Genomic DNA, 27,334 nt, shown 5'->3' with positions numbered 1-27,334 from the left:
TTTGGAGTAAAGTCTTATCGGAAATATAATTGACAAATATGTTTTCCCATGCAGTGGGCTTTCTTGTTTTTTTGTTGATGGTTTCTTTTGCTGTGCAGAAGCTTTTTATTTTGATGTAGTCCCATTTGTTTATTTTCTCTTTAGTCTCCATTGCCCTAGGAGCTGTATTGGTAAAGATATTGCTACGACAAATGTCTGCTATTTTGCTGCCGATGGATTCTTCTAAGATTTTTATGGTTTCCAGTCTTACATTTTAAGTTATTTCTCAATTTTGAGTTTATTTTTGTGTATGGTATGAGTTGGTGGTCCAGTTTCATTTTTTTTTTTTTGCATGGATCCATCCTATTTTCCCAACACCATTTATTGAAGAGATTATCCTGACTCCATTGTATGCTCTTGCCTCCTTTATCAAATATTAACTGAGCACAATGGCTTCAGTTGATTTTGGGGTTTTCTGTTCTGTTCCATTGGTCTATATGTCTGTTCTTGTGCCAGTACCAGGCAGTTTTGAGAACAGTGGCTTTGTAATATAGCTTGATATCTGGTATTGTGAAACCTTCAACTTTGTGCTTCTTTCTCAAGATTGCTGCAGCTATTTGGGGTCTTTTTTTAATTCCAGATGAATTTTTGGAGAGTTTGTTCTAGATCTTTGAAGTATGCCGTTGATATTTTAATGAGGATTGCACTGAATCTATAGATTGCTTTGGGTAGGATGGACATTTTAATGATGTTGATTTTACCAATCCATGAACACGGAATATTCTTCCATTTGTTTATGTCTTCCTCCATCTCTTTTTTCAGCATTCTGTAATTTTCTGAGTACAGGTCCCTTACCTGTTAAATTTATTCCTAGGTACGTTAATTTTTGTGCTGCAATGGTAAATGGGATTGTTTTTTTAGTTTTTCTTTCTGTGGGTTCATTATTGGTGTATAAAAAAGCCATAGGTTTCTGGGTGTTAATTTTGTATCCTGCTACATTGCCAAATTCTAGTAGTTTTATGATGGAGTCAAAAGGAAGATAAGCAATCCAATCAAAAAATGGGCAAAGGACCTAAATAGAAGCCTTTCAAAAAAGGACATACGGGAGGCCAAGAGACATGAAAATATACTCAAAGTCACTAATCATCTGAGAGATGCAAATCAAAACAACAATGAGGTACCATCTCATACCTGTTAGAATGGCTATCATCAACAAATCAAAAACAACAAGTGCTGGCGAGGATATGGAGAAAAAGGAACCCTCCTGCACTGCTGGTGGGAATGCAGACTGGTACAGCCACTGTGGAAAACAGTATGGCATTTCCTCAAAAACTTAAAAGTGGAACTTTCATTTAACCCAGTAATCCACTTCTAGGAATATAACCCAAGAAAACAGAAACACCAATCAGAAAGGATATATGCACTCCTATGTTCATAGCAGCACAATTTACAGTAGCTAAGATTTGGAAGCAGCCTAAGTGCCCATCAGCAGATGAGTGGATTAGAAAATTGTTGTACATCTACACAATGGAATACTACACTGCTGTAAAAAAGAAGAAATTCTTACCATTTGCAACAGCACTGGAACTAGAGAGCATTATGCTAAGTGAAATAGGCCAGTCAGAGAAAGATAAATATCACACGATCTCACTCATTTGTGGAATACAGTGAACAACATAAACTAAAGAACAAAAACAGAACCAGAGTCATAGAAGCATTGAATAGGCTGTCCAACCTATGAGGGAAGGTGGGAGGTGAGGGGTTAAGAAATCAACCAAAGGACTTGTTATGCATGCATATGAGCATAACCAATGGACACAGAATGGGGAGAGGGGCATGTGCTGGGGGTTGGGGGTGGCCGGGGAGAGGTCAATGGGGGAAAAAGGAGAATTATATAATACATTACATAATAAAGAACTTAAATTTTTTTAAAAAGTAGTAATGTGTATTTTTTATTTTTGTTCAAAATATGTTTTTGTGCATATCAAAAAATGTGTGCATGTACATGTTGCTATAAACACATTCTTAGTCGTTTTCTACCTAATCAACTCACTCAATTACCTGTTGGTTTCCATTCCATGTGTGAAACACTAATACCCATAGCATAATGAACACTCAAGGCTAATGTTCTACTCTCTCATACATTCACTTGCTTCTGCTCCCACCAAGAATCAGTTCGGTTCATTTCAAACCAATGCAAGGATCATAATGCATTATGGGTTTGTCTTATGCAATCAGCCTGGACCTACTCCAAGAAAAGGTCTAGGCTCCTCAACAAATGTTCAGAGAAAATTAAAATGAATATTTATATTTTAAATAAATAAATAAAAATATTTAGGCATATTTGAGTCACTTATTTTATGATTCCCTGCTTTAACTAACTTTACTAACAAACAACCCTGGCGAGGGGACTCAGTCAGTTGGAGCAGCATCTTACACCAAAGGGTTTCAAGTTCAATTTCCAGTCAGGCATATACCTAGGTTGTGAGTTCAATACCCAATCGGGCACATACAGGAAGCAATCTGATCAATGTTTCTCTCTCACATCTCTCTCTGTCTCTCTCTTCTCTTCTCTCTCTCTAAAAAGGTAAAGATAAAAAAAAAAAAGCTAACAGCATTAAACAAGAGGACACTTCCTCAGTAGACACACACTTCCACCCAAGAAATTATAGTGCCTTTCTAAGTAGGTGATATTATACATTTTTCATTTTACTTTTGTGTATGCTCTTATTTTCTTATAGTGAACCTACATTTTTTATAATAAGAAAAGTATTTTTAATTATCCAAAATAATCTTACATAAATGCCTAGGGAAGTAGAAAGGTATTTTGCTAAAATTCAATATAAGAAGCTTCTTGAAAGAGAAAAAATATATCACTGATCACATGTGACAAAGTAACAAATTTCATACCTTAAACTTAGAAGGTCAGCTTTAATACTCTGTATAATATCCAGATCCAATTTACATTCCCCTGTCAGAGCAATATATCACCAATGCCGAATATAATTATAGCTTATTTTAAACTTTTATTTTCACCTACTCTTAGCAAGGTGACTAAATACTTAGAATGAACAGTGGTGGGGTGGGATGGTGGGAGAGACAGGGTGAGTACACAGCAATCAACATGCCCGGTAGGGCAAAAGAAACATACACCAACATCCCAATTAATGGCTTACTAACAAAAATCACACTAAATTATTCAGCCAGACAAGGAATTCAATAATTAAGTATTAGCCTGATTGTAAAATCTGTCAAACTTCAAAATACAACCATTAATATGTATACTTTCTAGAAATTTACTTTTAAAGAAATTATGTATTTAAAATTAGTGGTGTATTCTCATTTCTAATATTATATGAGATAGTAGAATAATAACTGAGTAGTTCATTCTCCTAGTTACTTTTTATCCATAACATATTCAAAGGTATAAAATGTCTAGAAAAAGTCTCCCAAATAAAATAAAAAGTAAACCAGATTAACTGCAGTGATGAAAAAAAAAAAAAACACCTATATATGGAACATAAATTCTTAATGTTTAGATGAAAAGATAGTAGAAAAAAAAACTATGGATTTAAAATAACATATACTCATATATGTTCCTCTAATTAAAACTGAAGTCCACTGTTAAAGGAAACATATAACAGAAAACAAAATAGATTGAAACATATTAAATATCAATAAGTACATTTCTTAGTATCGAATCAAAGGTATCATTACTTCAGGAAAGCATTAACTAAATTATCATTTTAAATACTGACTACAGTTGACCCTTGAACAATTCAATTCAGGGGTAAGGGTTGCAAAGTTAAAAATCCACATATAACTTCTGATTCCCCTAGAACTTACCTACTAATAGCCTACTGTTGACTGGAAGCCTTACAGATAATATGAACAGTTAGTTAACACATATTTTGTATTATTATATTTAATACATACTATATTATTAAAATTAGAAAAATATTAAGGAAATCATAAGAAAGACAAATTATGTTTACAGTACTGTACACATCCATTTTTTAAAATCCATGTATAAATGGACCCATGTAGTTCAAACCCCTGCTGTTCCAAATTAACTACCATTTTCCAACCAGTATATGGGGAAAGAAAAAATATGATCACATTGCTATCACCTGTTCCCATCATCTGTTCCTGCCCTAAATACTTGCTAATACTACCCATGGCGGAACCATAGGTCAGATCAGTCCATAAACTTAAGTCCATAATCTGCCCTTGATTCTATCAAATTCATTGCTAGACCTTCACTCATAATAGTGCCTCGTCTTTCAAGAGCCAATTCAAGTTTCCGCATTCTTTGAACTCTCAATAATTTAAGTTTCTCCATTTGCTCACTGGGTTCCACACCCTTGACCCAAGATATCGCTCTAGTTACTGGCCATTTCTCTCCTTCCTTTTAGAGCAAAATATCTCAACTTATTTCTTGACAAGCATGATCAGTATTACTTCACCATCCATTCATTCATTCTCACTTCAATCTGGTTTCTGCCACCCAGTCTCCAAAAAATTGTTTTCTCAAGTTCACCAACAACCCACCTCTTGTCAACTCTGGCCCTATTATCTTGCCCCACTTCTCAGTAGCATTCTGTGTAGTTTCCACTCTCTTTTTTTGAAATACTCTTTCTCTCTTAGGCTCAGATTTTTGGGTTCTTCTCCTCCCCACTGACAGCTACTCAACCTGTTTTCCTGGTTTCTGCTGCCTTTATGGACCATGGCTGGAGTTCCTCAAAGCTTGTTTTGGGCACTCTTCTATATCTTTCTATCATCTTTGCACACACACACCACCCCACGGTCTCAGCCATTCTCAGGGCTTTATGTACTAGCATAATCTATATCCTATATAATAAAAGGCTAATATGCAAATAGACCCAACAGCAGAACGAGAACCAAACAACTGGTCACTATGATGTGTGCTAACCACAAGGGGGTGTGTGCGGAACATGGTGGGCATTGGCGGCAGCAGGATAGTGGAGCAGGTGAGCTGGGGTGGCAGACCAAGGCGAGGCATTGGTCACTGTCATTGGGGAGAGCCTCTGGTGGTTACTGAAAATTCTTTGCTCCATCGCACCGTGATCCCGCCCGGCACTCGCACCTGCTGCCAGTGCCAGAGCCACCGCTAGCACTCACTGCCAGCACAGGCCCTGCTCACACCCATAGCCGTCACCAGAGACGCCGCTCATACCAGATGCCAGTGCCCAGCGTCGGTCCCAATCACTCAGCGCCATCAGCAAGTGCGAGTGGTGGCTGCCAGCCATAATTGCCCCTGAGGGCTTCTGCACTTCCCTCTGCTCCTGAGGGGCGATTGGGGCAGCAGCCGCCACTCACACCCGCTGACAGCACCAGCCCTGCTCGCACCCACTACTGGTGCTGGCCCCAATTGCTCTGCACCATCAGCTGATGCAAGTGGGGCCGGCGCCAGAACATGGGAGCGGCAGCGGCGGGAGCGGGGCTGCTGGCAGACAGGAGACCAGGGGTCATGGCAGCAGAGGCTGGGCAGGGGCGCAGAGGATGGGCCAAGACTCTATGCCTACCACAACCTCACATCCCACAGTTCCTATCAAGGTGCACGAATTCGTGCACTGTGCCCTTAGTATCTACACTAATAAAAGAGAAACATGCAAATTGGTGTCACTCTGCTACGCCCACCAGCCAATCAGAGTGACTATGCAAATTAACCCAACAAAGATGGCAGTTAATTTGCAAACACAGGCACGGAGTGAAGACTGAAGGCTCCAGCTGGAGTGAAGACTGAAGACTGAAGACTCAGCAGAGAAGCCAAGCCTCACTGCAGCCAGAAGGGAGAAGCCAAGCCTCACTGCGGCTGGACCAAAGGCCTGGGTCCCGGGTGCCGGAGGCAGCCAGCGGAAGGAAGGCCTATTGCATGAATCTCTTCGTGCAACGGGCCTCTAGTATATATATAAATGGCTAAGCGAACAGCTGGTAGCTATGACACACACTGACCACCAGCGGGCAGGCGCTCAATGCAGGAGCTGCCGAGCAACAGCAACTTTGCAGAGTGCCGTCTCGCACTCCAGGACTCCTCGGAGGATGTCAGACTGCTAGTTTCAGCCCAATCCCCGCAGGCCAGGCCAAGGGACTCTACCTGACGGAGGGACCCCACTCACTCCACAGTTCCACTTTGAGCCCCAGCGCCATCCCAGATGCAGCCAGCTGGGGAAGGACCATGGGAGGTTGGCTCCAGGGCGTGTCCAACCCATCTTGCCCAGTCCCGCCCTGCTGACCACCTTCTAATTAATTTCCTTTCAGTGTGCACGAATCCGTGCACCAGGCCTCTAGTCCACATATAAAGAACAGGTAAGTGCCTCCTCATTTCTCCACTGAGCTCCAGATTCACATATACAGCAGCTTGCTTGATATCGCACACTGTGAAACTCTAGACATATCCAACTTTACATGTGTAAAGAACATATTCTGGTTTTCTTCTTCAAAATGCAAGAAACCAGTAACAATAACCATCCTCTTCCATCCCAGTTAATGGGACAACTATAGTGTCTTTGAAACAAGTAAGCTGAAAATGTCATTTCTTGCATCAAGCTCTTCAATAGCCACTTATTGGAATAAAAATCCGATATCCCCCTATGACTTTAAGACCATTTACAGACTGGCCACCAGCCACTTCTCTGCTGGTTCCATCTTCCTGCCACATATTTCCCGACCTCAGGGTCTCTGCTGCCCACTGTATGCTCCAGGCCTAAACTTCTCTTAACTAGTTCCTTGTCATTTTAATCTTAAACTTCACCAAATGAGATTTTCTCTTGGATCTAAAAACTCTCTATCCATTACCCTAAGTGCATTATTTTTTCCTGATTGAAGTAATTATATCTTTTGTTTTCTTTATTTACTTATTTGTCTTAAGTCTCCCCTCCTCCCATACACCTCATTACTGTGGTACCTCGCATGGCACCTGTGAATACATATTGCACAGATAGACTGACAAATACATCCTCTGCTTTATTCCAGTGGCATGTTATCTGTACCACATACTTGAGAATTTAGTTAGATAAGAGCTGGTGGTACCATTTATTCTTTAATGTATGTTAGATGTTTCTCTCCAAATGGAATCTCGTTATGTATGACAGGAAGAAGCCCCTGTTCCTCTTCTAGTCTTCCAAAAGCGACATGTTTAAAGACATCTGAAATACTTGACTTCCTATAAAATGAGCAGTACAGGCTCATGCATTTCGATTTATTTTTTTCTTTACTTTTCCCATCCTCTTGTTACTATTTTATCCATTTAACACACAGCCTGGTTTTTGTTGTTGTGTTGTTTTTGTTTTTCTTTGTTAATCCTCACCCAAGAATATTTTTCCATTGCTCTTTAGAGAGAATGGAAGGGAGAGGTTAGAGACAGAGAAAAATCAATGTAAGAGAGACACATCTATTGGTTGCTTCCTGCATTCACCCCAACCAGGGCCAGGGAACCAGCAACCAAGGTATGTGCCCTTGACCAGAATCAAACCTAGGACCTTTCAGTCCAAGGGCCATTGCTCTATCCACTGAGCCAAACTGGCTAGGGCCACACACACTATTTTTCTCTACTGAGTCCCACATTCGGATTCCACAGCAACATAATAGTCCCCCTCAGAAATTCATAGCACAGGGAAGAAAGCAGCTACACCTAGAGATACTCAAAAGGGCAAAGTCTCAAAATGATTACACAGGAAAACTGCATGACTTTCTGACCTCTAAAACCATGTTGGTCAAAAGGGTAGCCACTAGCAACTTACATTTAAATTCCATTCCTGAGTCACCTTAACCAAGCTTCAAGTGCTCAATCGCCACACGTGGACAGTGCAGACACAGAACATTCCCATCACAATACAAGTTCTCCTGGACTTCCTCATGAAAGAGCCCGATTTCTCCCTAGCCCTGCACAGGCACTCCAGGTAACCTCACTGGATAGCCCTAATGGGGGTATTTCTTTCCTGTTATCTTTAATGAATTTTAACATATGAAACATGTTTAACATATGAAAACTATAGCTATTTCTTTCTGACATATAACCTCCTGTAACAAAAAAGACTAGAAATTAATGGATAATATTGATGGTAATTGACGTCTACTCTGTAAGATCTTCTGAATCATAAAAATTAAGACTTCCTTCTATTACCAATATATTATTCCTCCCTTTGTATCAAGGCTTTTCTTTTGCATAAATATGTATTTCTTCATATAGAGCTTTGTCAGGGAATACCAAGAAAATTGTCATATTTTAAATCCTTTCCTTAACTCACCTGGAAATACGCTAACATATAGTAACAGGGCCCAAAAAATCAGTCTAAGGAAGACACACTATGGACTCTTTGTATGTAGGACACTAAATAACTAGGAGCTTCAGTGCCTGCAGTGCAATAATTTCTCCATTGAAAAAAATACATGTTTGCCAAAGAAACCAAAATATTCGGTAAATCGTTTCATACTGATAGCTGTTATAGATTTGAACACATAAGGTTTACATTCCCAGAAAACACAATAATCATTGAAAAGAAAGGAAGTTTCTTATATTTCATCTTTATATCCATGAGAAATTGTGTAGGTTTACTACCAGTATTTTTTCCCAAATTGTTGAGATAACACTATCTTTTTATCTTTTAAACTGTAAATTTATCTGCTTAAATATTTACTGTTCTGTCACATATTCTTCCTTTAATACATAACTATCAAACTACTCTATTTTTAAAATGAAGATTTAAGACCCTATATTACATTGTGACTGACTTTACATTTCAATGACATTTTCGTAAAAAAAAAAAATTAATCTTGGCTATTCAAACAACAATTTATATTTCATTTTCAATAGACTGGAAGATATTTATTTTTAAATAGATTTGGAACACTTTAAAAATCTAAGACCTTCCAAATCAAGTATAAATTGATTTACACAGCTATTAGTCATCAGGTACAGAAATATATGTTTCTCTGTTAAAAAGCAATTATTACATTTTCAATGTACTCGTATTATTAAGTTTGCATTCAAAGTCAAAGCTTTTAAGATATAGGTAAAGTTAACTTTGAAACGAAGTAATTATAGCACATTTTAATACATCTATAAACCAAAACCAAACTATACTTTAAATGACAGTACAAAAAATAGAAAGCCTCCTGCCAGAACATTCAGTCTCCTAGAGTCTCAGAAAAATTCCACCAGCTCTAGAAGGACTGTGAAAGCACTGGAGAGTCCTAGCTTGCCCGGGGACAATATCAAGTTAGTACGCCTTCGAAAACATTAATAGTTATTTTTTTCCAGGGCATTCTTCATTAATATTTCATTCAATTAAAATATTTTGGAAAGGAGATAAAAATAACCTAAAATTAGAGGACATTTTCAACAATTATTTATTTAATAAGTAATATCAAATGTCAAAACAGTTATGTGCCGGGAGCCGGTCCATCCTTGCTGTTTCAAGGGACCTGGCATATATGGCATACTGTTCTTAATATGTTTGCTCACCTTCTTGGCACTATGTGTTTTAACCAAGGTCTCCTCTCTGAGAAAGGTTGTTTCCCCAGGTAGGGATTTTCCCCTGAAGTTAGGGAGGGAATAAAACCCCTCAACTAAGTGCCAGGCGGGTAATTAATCACTTTAACTACGAACAATCATGCTTAAGCTACATAATCTTTACTCCCTGGAATGGAGATAAGAAACTCCCTAACCTTTGTAATACAGATTGATAGGATTGAATCAACTGGTATAAATACAGATGTAACAAGACAGCAAGAGACAGAACTTAGAACACAGAACTTAGAACACAGAACTAGGAGAGACGGAACCTAGGCACAGAACCTATACAGAACGTTCTCTAGAGACAGAAGAACTTCGCTGGAGAGAACATGGCAAAAGTTCCAGGACAGAAACTGGCCTCAGAACCTAGAGACAGAACCTAGCGAGAGAACATGGCAAAAGATCCTGGACTGAACCTGACTACAGAAATTGGCAAGAGAACCTGACTAGAACCTGGTGACTGAACCTGGCTGGAGAACCTGGACAGAACCTGGCTGGAGAACCTAGCAAGAGAACATGGACACAGAACCTGGCTGGAGATCCTAAGCAGAACCTCTCTGGCGATCCAGACCAGAACTTGGCTGGAGATCCTGGCTGGAGATCCTGGCTAGGCTGCTGATCAACTGAACACTGTCTCCGTGTCCTTCCTTCTTCGCCGACTCCATCCACACCTTTGGGGACCCCTGGACCTGCTGGGGTTGGACCCCGGCAGTTATGGACCGTGAATTTAGACATAAGTAATCCTAAGATATATAGCAGTGTCTAAATAAAGAAGCTAGGAAGAATATTAACAACCTACCTATACTTTTTGACTTCTTATTGAAAAACAACCAGAAAAAAAAATATGTTCTTAAGAGGTAAAAGCCACCCTACCCCCAGTTTGGCGAGTGGATACAGCATCGAACCGCAGATTAAAGGGTCCCAGGGTTTGATTCCACGCAATGGCACCTACCTCAGTTGCAGGCTCCATCCCAGCCCTGATCAGAGCCTGTGCAGAAGGCAACCAATCCATGTGTCTCTCTAACATCAATGTTTCTCTCTCTCTGTCTCTCCCCCTCCCTTCCACTCTCTCTAAAAATCAATGGAAAAAATATCCTTGGTTAAGGATTAACAACAACAGCATCTCTCTCTCTCAGGAAAATTCTGTTTAAAAAAAAAAATGCATTCCACTAATATTTTAAACCTACCAAAAGCAATGTTTCTGTGACTTCTTCATGTGCTGCCATATTGCTGACGCCAACATCCTGGCTACATAAAGCCACACTGAAGGGTGCCATGGACCCCAGCTATAGCAGTGCCAGACAAGGCATACCTTTCCGCTCATTTTCTATTCTACTGGTATGAAGGCCACATCCTTAGCTTCTTCTTTCCAAATCAGCAGCCTCCATTAGATCCTGCTTATCTTCTCTTGGGCTCTCTTGCCTATGAATGTCCACTCATCCTTCATGATTTAAAAAAAAAAAAAAGTCCTTAATATTTCAGACTTGAATTCCTTTATGAAGTCTCATAGTCCTGGACTTAAGTTTGAAACTATAATAGTCATTCATTATTTAGGTCAAAGAAAAAAGTGGTGCCGTAACCGGTTTGGCTCAGTGGATAAGAGCGTCGGCCTGCAGACTGAAAGGTCCCAGGTTCCATTCTGGTCAACAAGGGCATGTACCTGGGTTGCAGGCACATCCCCAGTGGGGGGTGCGCAGGAAGCAGCTGATCAATGTTTCTCTCTCATCGATGTTTCTAACTCTCTATCCCTCTCCCTTCCTCTCTGTAAGAAATCAATAAAATATATATTAAAAAAAAGAAAGAAAAAAGTGGTTTACATAGAAGAAATAAGGTGTTTCAGCAGCACTATCGAATAGTGTTTTACAATGGCAGAAATGGTCCATTATGTTCTAACTAGTGGCCCGGTGCATGAAATTCATGCACATTGAAAGGGAATTAATTAATTAATTAATTAATTAATCCGGGCTGGAGGGGAGACTGTTGCGGGAGTTCCGGTCTGGTGGGGCGACTGTTGCGGGAGATCCGGGCTGGCGGGGAGACTGCTGGCGGTTGCAGTCGCCCCGGATCTCCCGGCGGGAGGGCCGGTTGGGGGCGTGACAGATGGCTGACGGGCAGCAGTCACCCCACCAGTGCCGGATCTCCCGTCGGGAGGCCCCGCCAGTCCGGATCTCCCAGCGGGAGGGCCGGTTGGGGGCGAGACAGCTGGCGGACCGCCAGGGTCACGCCTGCCAGCCCTGGGTCAGGTCGCACAGGGGTCGCCCACCATCCAGGTCACAGATAGCAGGCCCGGATGGCGGCAGGGCAGGCAGAATGGCGTTGTCCCATCCTGCCTGCAGTATGCAAATTAGCCATCTTTGTTGGCGGTTAACCGCCATCTTGGCTGGCAGTTAATTTGCATATCGCCCTGATTAGCCAATGGGAAGGGTAGCGGAGTGACACTAATTACCATGTTTCTCTTTTATTAGATAGGATAAGGCAGCCACTAACTACATGTATCCTTTGAGCACCTGAAATGATTTTTTCATTTAATTAGAACTAAATTTAGATAGCCACCACCATATTAAACAGCACAGGAAAGAAAACCTGGAGCTACTTGCCTACCTGGCATCATTGTCAAAGAGAAAGACAAAGAAAGGAAAGACAGAAGAAATACAAGAATGTAAATACCTAGGAAAATCTGGACTCCTCTTGCCCATTTCAGAAATTTCCACCATTAATATCACCATAAAACTATTCACAAACATTTTTATAAAGAAAATGAAAACAAATAAGCATAAAAAGCCAGGGTAGCAATATTTATTTCAGACAAAACAGACTTTAAAACAAAGGCTACATAACAAGAAATAACAAAGGACCCAACAATTCCACTTCTGGGTGTACCTGAAGAAACCCAGAACACTAAATTGAAAAGACATATGCATCCATGTGTTCACTAAAGCATTATTTACCATAGCCAAGATATGGAAGCAACCTAAGTGTCCATCAACAGATGAATGGATAAAGCAGTGGTGCATATAAACAATGGGAAATTAAAAAGAAAAAAAATGAATGAATGAATGAATGAATGAATGAAATCTTGCCATCTGCAACAACATGGTTGGACCTAAGGGTATTGTGATAAGTGAAATAAGTCAGAGAGAGGAAGATATGTACCATATGATTTCACTTATATGTGGAATCTAAAAATAAATAAATAAATAAAATAAAATAAACAGCAGGCAAATCAAAACGAGACTCACAGATACAGAGAACATTTTGATGGTTGCCAGATGGGAAGGATGAGAAGGAGGTAAGAAGGGAATAGGTGAAAAAAATAAAATGATTATGAAATACAAATTGATAATAACAGAATAGTCATGGGGATGCAAAGTACAGCATAAAACAGTGGTTCTCAACCTTCTGGCCCTTTAAATATAGTTCCTCATGTTGTGACCCAACCATGAAATTATTTTCATTGCTACTTCATAACTGTAATGTTGCTACTGTTATGAATCGTAATGTAAATATCTGATATGCAGGATGGTCTTAGGCGACCCCTGTGAAAGGGTCCTTCAACCGCCAAAGGGGTCACAACCCACAGGTTGAGAACCACTGGCATAAGAAATATCTACACTAATAAAAGGGTAATATTCTAATTAGTCCAGGAGACCTACGGACAATCTTCCAGACCTCCTTCCAGTCAAAGCTGTGGCTGGGAGGGCCGAGGCAAACTGCCAAGGCTGGAAGGGCCCATCGCAGAGCCCCAGCCAGGTGGGAAGGACCTCCCTCTGGGCAGCATTGATCACAGAGCCCTGGCAGGGTAGGCAGGGCAGCTAGGGCCTTCCTGTGGGCAGCAATTGATCACAGGGCGGGCAGGTCCTCCGTGTGAGCGGTGATTAATGGCGGAGCCCAGGACAGGTGGGAAATGCCTGCCTCTGCTCTGCCATTGATCCCAGAGCCCCAGCAGGGTGGGCAGGAATTCCCTTTGAGCAGCATTGATCACAGAGCCCTGGCAGGGTGGGCAGGCAGGCAAGAGGGGGTAGTTGGGGGTGAGCAGGCCGGCAGGGCGGGGGGCAGTTGGGGGTGAGCAGGCTGGCAGTGGGGAGCTATTGGGGGTGATCAGGCCGGCGGGGGGGGGGGGAAGAAGGGGGGTAGGGAAGGCAGTTGGGGGTGAGGCTGGCGGGGATGGCATTTTGGGGTGAGTAGGACAGCAGGGGGGGCCAGTTGGGGTGAGCAGGCCAACAGGGTGTGGGCAATTGGGGGCAAGAAGGCTGGCGGGGGGGAGGGGAGGGCAGTTGAGGGCAATCAGGCCAGCAAGGGGGGGCAGTTGGGGGCAAGAAGGCCTGCAGGCAGAGTGGTTAGGGGCAATCAGGCAAGCAGGCAGGTGAGTGGTTAGGAGCCAGCAGTCCCAGATTGTGAGAGCGATGTCCGACTGCCGGTTTAGGCCCGATCCCTGTTGAAAAGGGACATCCCACCCCTGTGCACGAATTTTGTGCACCAGGCCACTAGTAGTCAATAATATTGTAATAACTATGTATGGTGCCAGATGGGTACCAGATTTATCAAGGTGATCACTTCGTAAGTTATACAAATTCCTAATCACTAGGTTGTACACCTAAAACTAATATAACATTGTATATCAACAGCAAAAGAAATTTTAAAAATTATTTTTATACATAAAAGAAGAAGAAGAAGAAGAAGAAGAAGAAGAAGAAGAAGCAGCAGCAGCAGCAGCAGCAGCAGAGGTCCATCTTGGTAAAAGAAAGGCTTGACTTGTAGGTGTTTCAGTTTGGGAACACTGAAGAACTTGCACCACCACTCACCCCTCTACCCCACACTATGTCCTTGATAGAACCCATTGCCTAAGGGAGGCACTCTGGAGACAGGGGAGAAGGATGAAGGCCTGGGTAATTAGCAGTGACAATTAAGGAGGGACAGACATCAAAATTACAACTAAATTATACAACAACCACCCTTGAAAAACACCTGAAGACCAGCTGAACAGAATACGTACAATTAAAGATATAAAGAAGAAACCACTTGAGAGTGGTAGGAGAAACAAAGACGCAAAATGGGCTGGTCTCACACCCATGTGTGACAGTTAAGAATCTAGCAGAATACCTCCACTGTGGAGCTCGCCACTGAGAAGAAAGTGGTCCCAGCCCCACACTGGGTTCCTAGCCCAGAGCACCAGTGCTAGGAAGAGGAGTCCCTACAATACTTATATGGCTGTGAAATGGGTGGGGATTTCCTCCTAGTGAGACATTCCCTCCTGGTGAGATGGAGGGCTGCTGGAGTCCCACGTGTTCTTCTTAAAGGGCCCAAACATGAAATTAATGGCTGAAGGAAGCACTTATTCTGAGCTGCAAGGCTGGGCAGCAACTGCAAAAGCTCCAGGAATAAACTAAATTGCTGGCTTCAGGAAGCCATTACAACTTTGTTGAGCTCTCCCCCAACCCAGCCTGCAGGAATTGATGGGCTTTAAATATGAGTCACCATCAAACTCGCAGCATCCTGGTGATTCCCTGAGAATCAGCCCCAACCAACTTATATGCTGGCTGAACTTCTCTCAGCCAGGAGGTAAGCAATCTATTAGATGCAGAATTCAAAGCACTAGTTATAAAGATGTTCAAATAACTCAGGGAAAAAATAGATGATCTCAGTAAAAATTTCAACAAAGATAGTAACTTTGGGGATGGAAAAACAAAAAACAAAAACTGAAACCATAAAAAAAAGGACCAGTCAGAAATGAAGAATGCATTAGAAGGAATCAGGTGAAGCACAAAATTAAATCAGAGATTTGCAAGAGAAGGTAGTTGAAAACACCCAATCAGAACAGCAAAAAGAAAAAAAGAATTTAAAAAACGAGGATAGTTTAAGGCAGTGGTTGCCAACTGGTGGTCTGCAGACCAATGGCAGTCGTGATGTCCGAAAGGTTGGCTACCACTGGTTTAAGGGATATCTGTAACAACATCAAACTTAACAACATTCTTATCATGGGAGAACCAGAAGTAGGAGAGAGAGAGCAAGGGATTAAGAATCTATTGAAGAAACAATAACTGAAAACTTTTCTCTAACTTGGAAAAAAAAACAAAATAGGCATACAAGTCCATGAAACACAGAGTCCAAAACAAGATGAAACCAAAGAGGCCTACACCAGGACACATCATAATTAAAATGCCAATGGTTAAAGACAAAGAGAAAATCTTAAAAGCAGCAAGAGAAAAACAGTTAATTACAAATAACAGAACTCCCATAAGACCATCAGCTGATTTCTCAACAGAAACTTTGCAGGCCAGATGGTATTGCCACAAAATATTCCGTGATAAAAAGCAATGACCTACAACCAAGATTACTGTACTCAACAAGGCTTCACCTTCACCTAATGAGGATAGCAAGGAAAATTTGTTCTAATTCATAATCCTAGTCAGACACATGTAAGATACTGTGTGGTCAAAAAACAAAGAAAGAAAACCTTCAAGACTATGAATGAAAAAGGGGCCATACAGTAAATCTGCCATGCTCAGGAGGGGACATGCAGATGGCACAAGGCAGGCTTTACAAACATGATGACACGTAGGATTGTCTGAAGATAAAAACTGCTAATTAAAATGGGTCCTGGTGCAAAGTCATATCCTAGGCCTGTTTCATTCTTTACCTTAAATGAGCTTATCTATCGTCTTCGTGCATCTATGACAACATACCTTTGAAATGCCATGGTAATTTTCTTTTCCTATCCCTGGAAGGCAGAATGGCCAGCACCACACAACCAGATCAGGAGACCAGAGAAGCCCTCATTGTTCTCTTGTTGCCTGCATACCATCTCTATGTTCTGTAAATATTAATTATTAACTATCCTTTACCCACCAATGTAATAGAAATATCTGTTTCTCCATTTGGCTTTCTTTCCAGCCATAGAGATTTCCCTGCTTTGCTTGCTTCCACCCTTTTAATCAGCCACCAATGGATTTCATGTGCTTTCTTTCCGTCTTCTCCTTCGGTTCTAATGTATAAAATAAGCTGCAAAATTGTCATTTTCTTGAGCATTTTCTCAATCTATTGAGATTGTGCTTCTGGACATGTCTCACAATTTTGGCTCAAATAAACTCTTATAAGACTTTTCTATAGGCTGGACATTCTTTTGTCAACAAGCCAATAAATGTAGTTTAAGCTGGTACCAGGTCATTAGTATCCCTATGCTCCCAGGAGCAGAAAGACATTAATTCAATCTAACAGAATGTATTTTCAAAATAAATCTCAAAGAAAAAGTTATAAGGAACAGGAGGTCACACTCTAAAATTACAAAATACACAAAGAAACAAGCTATGACAAAAGGTGGAAAGGAAAAAAGCAACACCAAGATTAGAACTCGGAAACCTTCATTTACTAGAATTATAGACATAGAATATAAAATAAAACTATTTAATATGTTTAAACAAATAAAAGGTATTAAAAATAAGAAGCACAAAATTATTAAAAATGACAAGGAGTTTTAAAACAGAGCAAAAGGGATATTATAGGAATAAAATTAAAATAATAGAATTTAAAATACAATGTATAAATTAAACAGATTAGATATTGGTGAAGAATCAATTAGGAAACTGGAAGAGCTTTAAAAAATAAATCCAGAATGGAGTAGAGCGATAAAGAGATGGCAACTATAAAGAGGTTAGGAAATAATGATATATGCAGTAGAAAGGCCTAACATAAACAAAATTATAGAAAAATAGAGTCAATATTCAAATAGATAATAGTTGAAATTTTTATTGAATTTATGAAAGACAACAAGCATATTCAGGAAGCCCTCCAAAATTAGCAGGATAAATAAGAAAAATTACATCTAGACACATGAAACTATAGAACAAAGAAAGCAACATCATAAAAGCCCTGCTACTATGGCTCAATTGGTTGGGCATCGTCCCATGCATAGAAAAGTTGCAAGTTCAACTACCGGTCAGGGAACTTGCTGGGGTTGTGGGCTCGATCCCCGGTGGGGGATGTGCAGGAGGCAACAGATCAATATTCTGCTCTCACATTGAAGTGTTTCTCTCTCTCTCTCCCTTCTTCTCTCTCTAAAAATCTATGTTTTGTTTTTAAAAAATCATAAAATCTAAAGGCAGATATACTGGGGGGGAAAAAAAATAGAGCTTTCAATAAAGAGCAACCAGCCCTCTCAAAAACAGTAATGAAAGGCAGAAGAGAAAATAATATCTTCAATGTACTAAGAAGAGAAACTTAAAAACTCTCAATTTTATATGCTAGGAAAACTATCCTCCAAATATAATGTCATTGTCAGACAAATAAAAGAGAGTTTTACCATTAGCAGACTTTCATCAAGGGAACTTAATGGTGTACCTGAAGCAAAAGTAAAATAATCATAGGGAAAAAAAGATACAAGAATCTAAAAGAATGATGAGTACATATGTGTTTGTAAACATATAAACACATATTTGTAGTATAACTCAATAATGATAGCTATTTTATAATATTGTAAATAAAAACAAATAATTAAAAAATCACACAAAAAAAGCATAGAAAAGCATGTTTGGTCTTAATTTTTTTCTTCAACTCATGTTGATGCCAATGTGTACACTGATTGCACTGCTTGCCACAAGTTTTTCTACCACACGTATGGCACATGGCACAAAACAAACATCAACACCAAAGTCAAGCTCCTCCACCAGCTTTGTGTTCTCAAGCCCAGCAAAGGAGAAAAAGTAGATTTCAAACATGACACTGATTAAATGGAACATTGACATGCTAAGGCTGCTCACTGGCTTTGCAGTAAACAAATATATTTTAACCGCAAATTTTTCTAAACTGATTTTCTGGAAGTTATTAGTTATTAATTTAATCAGATTTAGTTCCAAAACCTCCACTGAAACCTTTTAACAAAAGATAAACTTCATAATGTACAAATACTTCTTGTAAACTTGAAAATATTAACCACAAGAAAAGGAAAATAATGTCTAAAATCATAAAACATAAAGACCTGATAAGACTGGATTTTCTAAGAGAAAAAATCTCATCCTTGACAGCTGCATCAAATTTAGAAAATGAAGATGCATTCTATAATTACTTTGCTCTATGCATAGAAGGGTATGAACTAAAATGCTTGATATCCATCATAATGATGTTAGTGTCTATCTTTTTATGTTTCCACCTCAACATGTTTGATAGCTTAAATGTAATTGCTGACTATGTCAAGATCCACTAAAAGCAATATTTTGATAATTTGAAGAACTTACTTTCTTCTCTAGCATTTCAAAAATAAAGCAATTTTATCTTTTAGTGCGCAAGTGTCACCAAGAATATTGAATAATCAATAAAACTTCAAGCAAGAACTTCATAATCTTCAAATCAACTCTTCTTAAAACAAGGCAAATAATCTGGTATATAAAGCAATGGGTTTTACATAATTCACTATCCCGATAGTAAAAGTTTGATATGACTCATAACAGTTAGGCAGTTTCAGAAGTTGATGAATGGCTCTAAAAATATTGCCTCTAATGGCGGTGGGGGGTAGGTGGAGAGGATGGTGCCTCCTACCTTTTCCTTGATTGTTTGATTTAAATAAATCCTGATACAGCATTGGAGAGCCACCATTAATCAGTTCACTTGTTTCTTTTTCAACTCTATTCACAGACATTAAAGAATTTCAACTCTAATTTTCTCAGTAATACCATAGGTCATACAATGATCTCAAAAGCTTATAAAAATCAGAACTACTTCTCTCTTGGAATTTACTCACATACTGTACATATAAGAGAAAATAAGAAAAACTGACTTTGCCCTAGCCTGTTTTTCTCAGTGATTAGAGCTTCGGCCCAAGAACTAAAGGGTCCCAGGCTCGATCCTGGTCAAAGACATGTACCTTGGTTGCAGACTTGATCTGCGCCCTGGTTGGCGTGTGCAGGAGGCAACCAATGGATGTGTTTCTCTCACATCGATGTTTCTCTGTCTCTCCCTCTCCCGTCCACTCTGTCTAAATATCAATGGAAAAAATATCCTCAGGTGAGGATTAACAACAACAATAAAAAAAAAAAACCAATAACTTTATCAACAGATACATAACTGACAGCAAAGTCCAAAGGTCTGATAGGCATAATTTCAGTTGTACATGTCCAGCTGTACATGTCCAGCTAAGTCATTCTTCTAATCAGAGCACTAGACACAAAAATATTCTCAAGTATCTTCTCAATTTTCTGTCTCCATAAAGTGCTATGATTTCAGAAAAAAATTATCCAATAAGATTTGCTATTCCTTTCTATTAAAAAAACTACCTAGGAAATATCCACATCACTTGTGGATTCTTAATAATATTAGAGGCCCGGTGCATGAAATTCATGCGCTGGGGGGGGGGGGGGGGGTGTCCCTCAGCCCAACCTGTGCCCTCTCACAGCGCCCTTGGGAGCCCTCAAGGGATGTCCAACTGACAGCTTAGGCCCACTCCCCGTAAGCCGTCAGTTAGACACCATTAGTGCTGCAGCAGAGGCGGGAGAGGCTCCTGCCACCACCACTGAACTCACCAGCTGTGAGCCCGGCTTCTGGCGCACTGACCACCAGGGGGTACCTCCTGCATTGAGCATCTGCTCCCTGGTGGTCAGTGCGCATCATAGCAACCAGTCATTCTGCCGTTCGGTCTAATTGCATATTAGCCTTTTATTATATAAGATATTCTAGAACTGGCCATTCTTGGGGAAATATTTCTGTAAGTGTTTGATGGAGGGGAGGGGAGGGGAGTTGAAATGAAAGAGATATGTAGCATTGTTTCCCAGTGTTTTTAGGTAAAATCACAAAAATAATTGTATCTATTACAATGTGCATGAATTTATACATAAAACCCTTTCAGTTGTTCTTTTGCTATCATATTCACCTACTCAAAAGATGAAGATGAACAAGAAAAGGTAAAGTCTACTTTTAATTATGTTGAAAAGCCATGAATAACTCCAGTGCCCAGTGGCTGCCAGATAAACTGAGAAATGAGTATATTTCCCCAATCAACCCCAAAATACCCTCTTCCTAATTTAAACTCCACAGGAACAGGGCTTGAATCAGCTTTGCTATTTTCTCAAGTTCCACACCTAATATAGTACTATAAAAGTAGCAGGTGCTCAATGATTATTTGTTAAATGAATAAATTTTACAGGTACAGAAAACGTTAGAAGCTAGGGCTCTTCATGTATGACTATGTCTCTAAATAAAAGCCTAATTCCACTTAGTTTCTATCATTAGGGAAGGTAAGACGTAAGCAGGCTAAAATCAAACCTCATTGTTTCAATCCACAAATCTTGGTAAGCATGGTCTAATAAAGAGAGGTAAATAAAATATATCAAGTCCCTGGTCTCTTGCCCACTATTAGTTTTCAGTCTAGAAAACGGATTGGAAGTGGCAAAATATGAAAAAATAAAGTTGAAGTAAGTAAAGACTCTTTGTTCACAGTTCACACTCCTTAGTTAAACCTCACTTTCATGACTTAGCAGGCAGGGCCCCTCTGTTTTAAATACTTGTACTGTACTGAAATACTTGTTGTAGGAAAAGTCAAGGACTTTTTCATACAGTAGCCTAACTACAGAAATGTCTGCAAAAAGTAGGATATCACAGAGATTCTTTTACATACTAACAATCAGTCATAATTTGTCATTCTAGCCCTTGGAATATACATGAATGTATACACACACACCCTCATCATGTACACACATGCAGGTACATTGTTATGAAGAAATAAGCTTTGACATAGAATAAAGTCAAAACCGATCTACCTTAGGCACTTGGAGCTATGAAATTCTAATTATATTACTGCTCAGATATTTTATAAAAACTTCTGCTTGAAAATGTTTAAGAATATGCTCAACTAAAGAGTCAAAAAATTGATTTAGTAATGTTGCCAGATAGTTAAATTTGTATTTCAGAAAATCAACTGTTTTAGTATAAGCATATGTAACATTCAGATTTTATTTGCTAAATAACACTATCCTAACACAGCCATTTCCAAAAAATGAAAGAGAAAAAAAAATCCATGGTACTTCTTGCTATGTCAAACAAGAAGAGCCAATTCATATGCAATACCAAAATTCAGAATGAAACTCAATGACATTAGATTAGTAGTTTCTAATCATCACTGTTTTCTTTTAAAAAAAATAGGTTAGGTTTTTAAAAATTCTAAGGGGAAAAGAGTGAGTTTTTTAAAAGACCATGGGCTATCTATTACTCAGTAATAAATACAAAAGTACAATTGAGACTAAATTTCTTCACACACAGAAATATTATGCATTCAATTTATACCTTGGGTGGTTATTGTGCTATACTGGCTACTAATTATAGAAGTATTAGGTAAAAATGACAGATTTATAACAACTGATTAATTTAGTAACATGCCCAATGATGATCAGATATAGGAATTACCTCACAGGATTACTAGTCAAAGAAACTCGAAGTGACTCCAGGCACGTTACAAGTCTCTCGTCTGCAGGCCCCATTTTTAGTTCATGAATGAATTCCTGAGGTGAGATCTGCCGATTCCTCTTAAGACTTCCCTGTAAAATAAGTCAAAAAAAAATTTAATTCATATTGTGTAAAGATTAGCCATTAAAATAACAATTTCATTAGCCCCACCTTTCATATTAATGGCTGCACACAACTATTCGGATAAGTATTACTTTGCGAGGATGATTTCTTTACCTGCGCCCATAAATCCATAAATTCATAATCCATGGTAGCCATAAAAGATAGTAACATAATATCAAAACATTTGCAAATTAAAATGACTACTTTTCAAATAAAAAATATGAAAAACAATAAATGCATATCATAAAAAGTATTTTAAAATATACTGATATATTTTAGGCGCACTCAAATAACAAAACTAATATAAGAATGACCCTATTAAAATGAATATCCCAAACAACACAAAAAGCCTGAGATTTTATCCTACATACAAGCTAAGTTAGCCTGCCTGCTCCTGTTTCATGGATGCTGACAGAAAACACAAGAATCCTAAGGGAGAGTCAAAAACTTTACTATGCATATATTCACTCCCCAACCCACCCACTCCCACAGGGATGATGCAGAGTCCCCAGAGGTGATGGATGCCTTCACATGCCGTGGATTGCGTCACAGGGAAGAACACTGAGCTCTGGGGATTCACCACTTTTATAGTGAGCAGTAACAAGCCTGCTTATTATCCATAGACAAATATAACTTCACTTCTAAGGCTACCCACTGTAAATGCAACCCTGAGAAATGGCCTGCGTAAAGAGCATTCAAGTTTGGTTATGTCCATACAATAGAATACTACACAACAACAAAATTTCACTACTAATAATGCAACAAAATAAATGAATCCAAAAAAATATGTTGAGTTAAAGAAGTCAAACAAAAAAATGCATAGTATGGTTCCACCATTTATATAACAGACCAAAACCAACCTGTCAATTTTTTCTGTAGGACCATTTTATATTTTAGTTTAAGACATGGAAGCAGAGATGTTAATTTTTGGTGTGTTTCATTAGAGCATGGGGTTAAAGGTGGACATTTTAAGTGGGCAGCAAGTAGATTTTTCCAATAAACACTGAGAAAAACAGACTAAACTCATTGGCTAAAAAATATCTCTTTATTTCAGTTATATAAAGTTTTTCTAGCTTGAACAATTTATTAGGCAATAAATTGCCTAAAGGCTTCTGCATTGTCCCCTGAGGTTCCTGCCTCTTACCAAGACCTCACCATCATAGACCCAGCCTTGCACAGGCCTACTCCTAGGTACCAGTTAGATCTTGGCTGAGACTAACTTCCCAGGACAGACCGTTTATGAGCCACATAAACTGAGCCCCCACCTCAATGGATTCCTTTTTTTCAAAAGGCTCACCACTCTGTATTAAAATAACTTTTACATTTATTATTTAAAGGATATGTTGAATGTCTACCATGTGTCAGATCTTGTTTACATGATGTAGATACAGATGTAAAAAAAAAAAAGTCAAAGATGACTTCTAGGTTTTTAGTCTAAGCCAAAATATGGTGCCATCTACTTGAATGGGAAGATGAAAGAAGGAGAGTGATAGGGAATGTAGCTATTTAAAAGTTACGATTGACCCAGTGATCCCACTTCTAGGAATATATCCCAAGAAACCAGAAACACCAATCAGAAAGGATATATGAATCCCTATGTTCATAGCAGCACAATTTACCATAGCGAAGATCTGGAAACAGCCTAAGTGCCCATCAGCAGATGGATGGATTAGAAAACTATGGTACATCTACACAATGGAATACTATGCTGCTGTAAAAAGGAAGGAATTCTTACCATTAGCAACAGCATGGATGGAACTGGAGAGCATTATGCTAAGTGAAATAAGCCAGTCAACGAAAGAAAAATACCACATGATCTCACTCATTTATGGATAAGGACCATTATAAACTGATGAACAAAAACAGATACAGAGGCAGAGCTGCCTCGAACAGACTGTCAAACTACAGCCAGAAGGCTGGGGAGGGTTGGGGGGGCGAGAGGGGGAGGTAAGAGATCAACTGTAGGACTTGTATGCATGCATATAAGCATAGCCAATGGACATAAGACACTGGGGGGTAGGGGAGGCCGGGGTATTGTCAAGGGGGAGAAAAAAAGGAGACATATGTAATACTCTTTGTAATACTTTAAGCAATAAAAATAAATTTAAAAAAAATTTTAAAAAAAAGTTACAGGTTTGAGCCCTGGCTGATGTGCTCAGTGGTTAGAGCAGTGATGGTGAACTTTTTGAGCTCGGCGTGTCAGCATTTTGAAAAACCCTAACTTAACTCTGGTGCCGTGTCACATATAGAAATTTTTTGATATTTGCAACCATAGTAAAACAAAGAATTATATTTTTGATATTTCTTTTATATATTTAAATGCCACTTAACAAAGAAATATCAACCAAAAAAATGAGTTCGCATGTCCCCTCTGACACGCGTGTCATAGGTTCGCCATTACTGGGTTAGAGAGTCAGCCCACACACCGAAGGGTCGTGGGTTCAACTCCCGGTCAAGGGCAGGTACCTGGGTTGCGGGTTCGCTCCCACCCCCAGGGCACTAGTGTGAGGCAACCAGTCCATGTGTCTCTCTCACATCGATGTTTCTCTCTCCTCTTCCTCTTCCCTCTCCTCCTTCTCCTCCTCCCTCCCTTCTTTCCACTCTCTCTGAGAAAAGCAATGGGGGGAAAAATCCTCGTATAAGAATTAAAATTAATTAATTAAAGTTACCAGTTTGAGCTAGTGACATTTTTGTAAAAAATAACATTTGAGCAGAGACCCGAGTAAAGAGGAGGGGACATGGGAAATCTGGGAGATGGATATTCCAAGCAAACACAAAGCCCTAAGGCAGGAATGGTATATTCAAAGGAGAGCAAGAAGACACATTTGAATCCCAGTGAGCATGACAGAGTTATAGATGACAAAGACAGACAAAAGAGGAGACGGGATGGAAAAATTACAGTCTGAGTGCCACCTGTTTTTGCATGACTCTTGAGCTAAGCATACTTTTTACATTTTAAGAAGCTTATAAAGACAGAACAGGAGGCGCAGGAGAAAAGGGAGGGGGAAGACAAAGCAGCAGCAACTGAGGCTCTATGGATATACAAAGCCTAAAATGTTTATGATCTTGACCATTTAAGAAAAAGTTTGTAAGCCACTGATATGGTCTTACAAACCACAGTGAGTACTTTAGGCTTTATTCTGAGTGAGTGAAAAACTACTGGAGGGTACTGAGCAGAGAAAAGATCTAATAAGCTCTTTTTTTATTATTATTATTCTAAGTCCTGTGTGGCAACAAACATAAATGAAAAAACATGAAACAAGGAGGCCAATAAGAAGGCTAGCATATTGTTTGCTCACGAGTTGACAGTAGCCAGGTATAAGATGCCTGTGATGGAAGACAGAGAGTTACTCAACATGAAGTTGGATCAGACAAGATTTGCTGATAGTTTGGATGTGACATGTGAAAGAAAAAGAATTTAAAGATGATGCCAAAGCTTTTGGTCTCAACAAATAAATGAATGGTGTCACCATCTACTAATCACCGTGACCTTGTCAATATCAGTTTGGCAGGTAGATTGGAGATAAGCCTGATCAGAACTTTATGGGGGAAAGCAAGAAAAACAATGTACCACTCTGAAGAAATTTTCTGTAAAAAAGGAGCAAAAATTGGGGCAGTAGCTGTGGTGTTACTGGGGGAGGGGACTAAACCATGTTTGTATGCTGATGGGAATGAATGACCAAGCAAAAGGGAAGAAATTGATGATGTAGAGGGTAGTTATAGATGCAAAAAAGCAAACAAGTGAACAAAAAAAAAATTGAGTAGATGACAGAGAAAGTGACCTACTATATAAGAAAAAAGATTGACCTTACACAGTTGCAGGAAAAGTGTATCAATATAGGAAGAGCAAAAACAGAATCAAAGGGAACAGATTCAGGTCAAGTGTTAGATCTGGTGATTAGGAAGTGAGGTATGGCAGGTCTACTTCCCCAATGTTCAGTGATAGAAGCAGTAATAAAATCAGCTAACAGTAAAAATGCAGAACTGGAAGTATGCGAAGATATGAAATCATTTTCAGAAAATGACACGGTCTGATATCTGTTAAGGTATGTATTATTTGCATGTTGGTCAACTGTGGTCATTAGGGAACCACCAGTCAGTATGGCTACATGCTTCCTCCTAAATGCATGCTGTGCTGAGGTGCAAATGGAAAGGAGATGGGAAGTTTAACCAAGGGCAGAGTTTATATAAAGAGACAAGGTTTATGCAAGAGAACAAAGGACTGTGTGCCTAAGTTTCATAAGGAGAGAAGTAAAGGCATGGTGAGGGTGAGGAGACACTAAACATAAAAAATCATAGAGCCATGTGTTTCTGAAGAATTAAACTCCCCAGTCACTGGTAGGAATGAGGTGGAGGTTCTTGGAGCACAGCTGAAAGAAGCATTTTCAGAAGCTCCCATGGGTAGATGGTATGTGGAAGATTTTATTAGCGTAGAGTTACATTCCTCAGTCTCCAATGTTCCATTTCCTCCAAGGCAGTCCTGAAAGGGAGGCAGCTAGGAGTTCAGCAGAGCCAGAAACAAGGCCAATGTCCAGAGCTTCCATCTCCTGTTGCAGCTGGGTACAGTTCAGCATTCAGGCCAGTTTAAAGTCTATTCGTCCGTTTGTGGAGTCCAACATGGCCGTGCGCCATGTGGCGCAGGGGAGCGTGCCCCTGCAACAGGACTCACAGGTGCACAGTGCCCTGGAGCCAAGAGACAGCGAACTTCCTTGTTTGGAAGTTTATATATTCAGGCTTCTCGAGTTTGCAGTGGCCATGCCCAATTACCTGTTTCCGGGTGTGATTGACAGGCAAGCATTTTCCCATGTCACTCAGACCTTACTGGACATGCGTCTAAACTGCCTTAGCCAGTCCCTTCCCCTATCAATCATGGGAGAACAGACCTGGGAATGTTAAATGCAGCTTTTCGGACAGCTGTGTAAATGGCATGCCTATATTATTTGTAACAACCAGGTTATTACACCAGCATCAAATGAATTAGCAGTTCTAAAAGGGTTATAGAATTCTTAAAGTGGGAATGTTAAGTACATAGGAAAGGACGTTTGCATTTTACTATCCAAGATAAGGAGTGGTTGAGATTGGGTGGAAAAACAAAAATCACTGGGAGTGATAAAGTGAAGGAAATAAACTATGGCAGTGGTAGTGACAGGAAGAAAAGCAATGAGCTGGGAAGTCACGTCTCCTAGAAGTAAGAAGCCTGTCAGCAAACGCCAGCACCTCTGTATGTGAGGCCTTCCTCTCCCCTAGAATGCAACTACTAGGGCATGTCCG

At 39.7% G+C, this 27,334-nt stretch overlaps 1 protein-coding gene across 2 annotated transcripts in view; it reads right to left on the bottom strand.

Moving 5' to 3' along the window:
* The window catches only part of DIAPH3 (diaphanous related formin 3), a 558,347-nt gene that overhangs the window by 408,159 nt on the left and 122,854 nt on the right, over positions 1 to 27,334 (bottom strand). Inside the window, exon 5 of one of the 2 annotated variants that reach the window (XM_036299517.1) lies at positions 21,902 to 22,032. In XM_036299517.1, coding sequence (XP_036155410.1) covers positions 21,902 to 22,032 — 131 coding nt within the window. Of the gene's footprint in view, positions 1 to 16,363; positions 16,456 to 21,901; positions 22,033 to 27,334 lie in introns of those variants that run through there. The other variant, XM_036299518.1, reaches the window with a different exon arrangement.

Source organism: Myotis myotis, unplaced genomic scaffold, assembly GCF_014108235.1.
Source record: "Myotis myotis isolate mMyoMyo1 unplaced genomic scaffold, mMyoMyo1.p scaffold_m19_p_3, whole genome shotgun sequence".
Lineage (NCBI taxonomy): Eukaryota > Metazoa > Chordata > Mammalia > Chiroptera > Vespertilionidae > Myotis > Myotis myotis.
The sequence above is the reverse complement of the archived record's forward strand: the minus strand, read 5'-3'. Positions and strand labels throughout refer to the sequence as shown.